The 4103-nt window shown below is 40.6% G+C and overlaps 1 protein-coding gene across 1 annotated transcript; it reads right to left on the reverse strand.

Moving 5' to 3' along the window:
- Positions 1 to 358: 358 nt before the first annotated feature.
- Positions 359 to 2846, reverse strand: LOC147634041 (putative UDP-arabinopyranose mutase 1). Its single transcript, XM_086805144.1, has 4 exons — positions 2368 to 2846; positions 1779 to 2029; positions 1348 to 1516; positions 359 to 903 (listed from the first exon to the last, which is right to left on the reverse strand). Exons 1-4 carry the CDS (start codon positions 2662 to 2664, stop codon positions 598 to 600), a joined length of 1023 nt encoding a protein of 340 aa, XP_086661270.1. The 5' UTR covers positions 2665 to 2846; the 3' UTR covers positions 359 to 597.
- Positions 2847 to 4103: the final 1257 nt, after the last annotated feature.

A 4103-nucleotide genomic window follows, 5' to 3' on the forward strand; every position in this document is an offset into this window, starting at 1 on the left:
GAGAGCTGGCAGTAAAGTCAGCAGTGTGACTTACATGTTGGGCAAGATCTACCTTTTGATGAAGGCATTCTAGGGTTGCTACCCCTAAGGCCTTAGATTGGCCTATGGAAAGTAGTGGTAGTGTCAATAATTGTGTTGTTAATATCTACTATATACCTACTATTGTAACGATGGCTTCCATTGTTAACAGTTTGCTTTAATATCCTTCTTAATTTAGTATTCGTGGACTTCTTAATATCCTTTGTTAATTTAGTGTTTGTGGACTTTTGTGTTCTATTTCTTCCAGTTTCTGTTCTCTTTTTGTGTGCTGATGTGTCATTTGTGACTTGTTACTTCTTTTCTAGAGTGTATCCAACTCTAAAATTTGAAAAATACCTACAGATTTAACAAACAAAAAACATAAGAACAGGGAGAGAATCATGAAAATCAAGCTGAAATTGATCTGGCAAGGAGCCAGATCATGCCTAACCTAATCAACTTGGGAGCTCAATTACTATCAATATTTACTTCTAATGCCTTCTCCAGCAACAATGGCACTTAACATATCTCTTTGAGCATTGTGTATGCTTCCAAAATCCATGAACATGGTCCTTTACCTCATTTCGCCGAGTTCACTTCCCCCCATGCTTCGATCCATGTGACCATGGCATCTCCCAACTTCCCAAAATATGGGTCCACAAGATTCAGCTTCTCCTTCACCTGCTTTGAGAGCTCAATATAGCATTGTTCCACTGTTGTACAATCTTTTGGTAATTTCACAGACTGGAAGAATGGGATAATTTCCTCCTGCCAAAAAATCCCCTTGTACTCCTTCTTGAGGTTCACAAAGGGGTTGCTGGCTTTGCTGTGCCAAATGTAAGGTAGTCCAGTCTTCACACCAAAGCCCAAATGGTCACAAATCACCTACACATCAAGGGCACATATCACTACCGGCAACACAAAGGAATGTGGAAAGTAAAATTGTTGGCATCTGATGTAACCTTTTCTAACCGTCAATAGTCATGGGTCGGCCAGATTCTGACCTAGCAGGTCAGAGTTGACCTGCAGACCTGCTGCACATGTCCTACAGGTGATGACATGGCAGCCAATGATTGCGAGTACACTGTCAGATTCCAGCAGCTGATGTGTTGACATCCACTTCATTCCATGCGGTTACATATCATCTTCTCCATGCATTTCCATTCTGGCAGCTGACATGTGAGCATCTGAGGCATTCCCTCAGCTGACGTGTACGCATCTGACACTCATGCAATCATTGCCTTGGCTCTGCCCTCCCCACCGCCCATGACGGCCAGGAATGGCCCTCCCCAGGGCCATTCCCTACACCATAACACTCAAAACTCATACCTTGCAGCACCACCCTGCCCACATATCGTCGTAGTGGCCAATGGGCTGACCATCCCCCATGAGTCCAAAATACATGGCCGGGCCTATAAGTTCTCTATTGAAGGCCAAGTTCATCCCACACATTGGAAACAAGGTACTCTTTGGAATAGTCATAACAGCATCAACATACCTGCTAAGTAAACATAAGTTGTCATTGGATGCACCAGGGAAAAATGTACAAATGCATATATGAACCTGTGTGCATGCATACACACACACATACATGCATGCATACACACACACATACACGCATGCATCCACAGTGCATGCGTACATAAGTACACAAGGGGAAGGTTAATCAGCTCTAACAATTTTATGCCTATTCATACCCTATGGCAGTACTTGAAAATTTGACCAAAATTTTCCCAAAAAAGGTAACAAGCAGGATGTACCTTGTGTTACGCTCAGCTGGCTTCACCAATTGTGTGGGGGCATCATAGTCGGGAATGTTCATCCAAAGACCATGGGAAATGGCCGTAGGTGCACCTTCCCTAAGACTGAAGGGGTAGACGGCAATGAAATCTGCACCCTCCCGGTAGGGATCATAGAGTGTGTTGAAAAAATAGGGAGTGGATGGTGTTAGCAAGCTTTTGATGTGCTGCTCCAAAGCATTGATGTCCTTGCCAGAGGGATCCTTAGCCACCTGAAAACGGCAACAAAATATATGTTACAGAGAGATTCTTGAAAAGCTTAGTGTAGAGTTCAACAGTAAAAACATGAATAGAGCTAACAGTTATATCATGTACAATGGTGTAAAACCATGGAAAACAAGATGTAACAGTTGCAGCATGTATGGCAATCCTACATCATGGAAATCATGATGCATCCACATCATAGGCAATAACACTTGCATCAGGCATGCTGATTCTACATCATGGAAAACATAAGAACTCATGGAAATGTATGGACAGCATAACAGTTGGATATGTACAGTGATTCTACGTCATTAAAATCATGGTAACACCAGCAAGATCTACTTACAAAGCAGTCATCATCTATGGTGTAGATGTATTTCTTCTTGGACATCATGAAGCCGAAGCATCGGCAGGCGCTGTCATTGTAGGAGATGCAGGAAGCCTTGGGGCCAAGGATCCGGTTAATGTCATTGCGATTGTAGAGCTCATAATCAAAGCCTTCAGGGACCTTGATGACCTTGCTTGGATCACCATCTTGAACGATGATGAGATGGTAGTGTTGGAAGAAAGGCCTCCACATGTCCAAGAAATCCAAGTTGCGGATGGTTGGGATCACTATGTCAAGCTCATCCTTGAGATCCATGGCATGTCCTAGAAACACCTTGCAAATTGAGAATTTTTGCTTAAATCTAACTCAACCCAAAACCCTAAGCTAACCCTGCACTTGTTTTCTCTATCTTATGGAATAGGTTCAAGCCTCCCCTTGTCATGAAAGTAATCTAACCCTAATCATAACCATGCATTTGTTTTTTCTATCTTATGGAATAGGTCCAGCCTCCCCTTGTCATATGTAGCTAGTGGTTGTGTTTTGGGATCTTGCAAGATGTTTTGGGAAGTGAAGTATACCAAGTCAAACAATGGTAGCCAAATGGTATTGAGATACCTCAAAGGTATAAAAGCTTTGGAAATGACTATGCTAATAGTCCAATTAACCTTGTTGAAATTTTGTAATAGTAACCAAATGGTATTGACATACCTCAAAGGTATAAGAAGCTTTGGAAATGACTATCCTAATCGTCCAATTAACCTTGTTGAAATTTTGTAATAGTAGCCAAATGGTATTGAAATACCTCAAAGGTATAAGAAGCTTTGGAAATGACTATGCTAATAGTCCAAGTACCCTTGTTGAAATTTTGTAATAGTGATCATACATGTGATACAAAGGATGAAAACTCTACTCAAGAATATGCCTTAATTTTTAGTAAAGGTCCCATTTCATGGATATGAATAAGCAAAATTATAATATCTTTGTCACACCCCAAGTGTTTCCACTAGTCTATTAGCTTCAAGCCTTATAAGAGGCTCTTTCATGATCCTTCCAAAGAAAACTGATCTTATAAAAGAAGAAAATGAAAAGTGCAATGCCAACAAGCACCCTAACATATTTATCACAAATGGCACCAAGTGGCTTGATCTTCTACGCAAGGTAGTAGAGATGTCCAAAATTATTATGACATGTCATTACAAAGACATTGAGGCCAAAACTAGCTGCTTGCACTTAAGTTGAGCTACTTGTACTTAATTTGAGCAATAAATGGAGGCTTGAAGTGCACCTATGTGAAGCCAATGGGAAGAATAAGATCAACCAAAAGCTAGCAATGGTTGAAAGGATCAACAAAAACTCAAATTCAGGCACCTAAAGACAAAGTCAAGGTTGATACTCAAAGGTAAGTGGTCGAGAAGTTGATCTATAGCCACCACCATTGATAATCATAGTGTGAGACTTATATTTATTACAAAGAAAGAAAACAAGGGTTTCCTTGCTACTATCAACCTTTCTAATAAAGTTTCCACCCTTTGGGCTCCTTGAAGTGAAGGCTTCCTTCCATAAGTTGGTGAATTTGGAGAGCTAAATGCGACAAAACTCAAATCCTATGTTCTTAGACTCTAGATTGCATTTGTATTTCCGCTAGCTTATGTTGGGGGTTTTATTCATCTATCTCGTTCATTCATGCTACACTTATTATCCTTACTTGAGCCTTTAATCTTTCTATTAAACTTTATGCATGCCTTTTCATGTGA

This window comes from Cibotium barometz, chromosome 11 (genome assembly GCF_041138505.1).
Source record: "Cibotium barometz isolate CiBa-2024 chromosome 11, ASM4113850v1, whole genome shotgun sequence".
In the NCBI taxonomy this organism is placed as follows: Eukaryota; Viridiplantae; Streptophyta; class Polypodiopsida; order Cyatheales; family Cibotiaceae; genus Cibotium; species Cibotium barometz.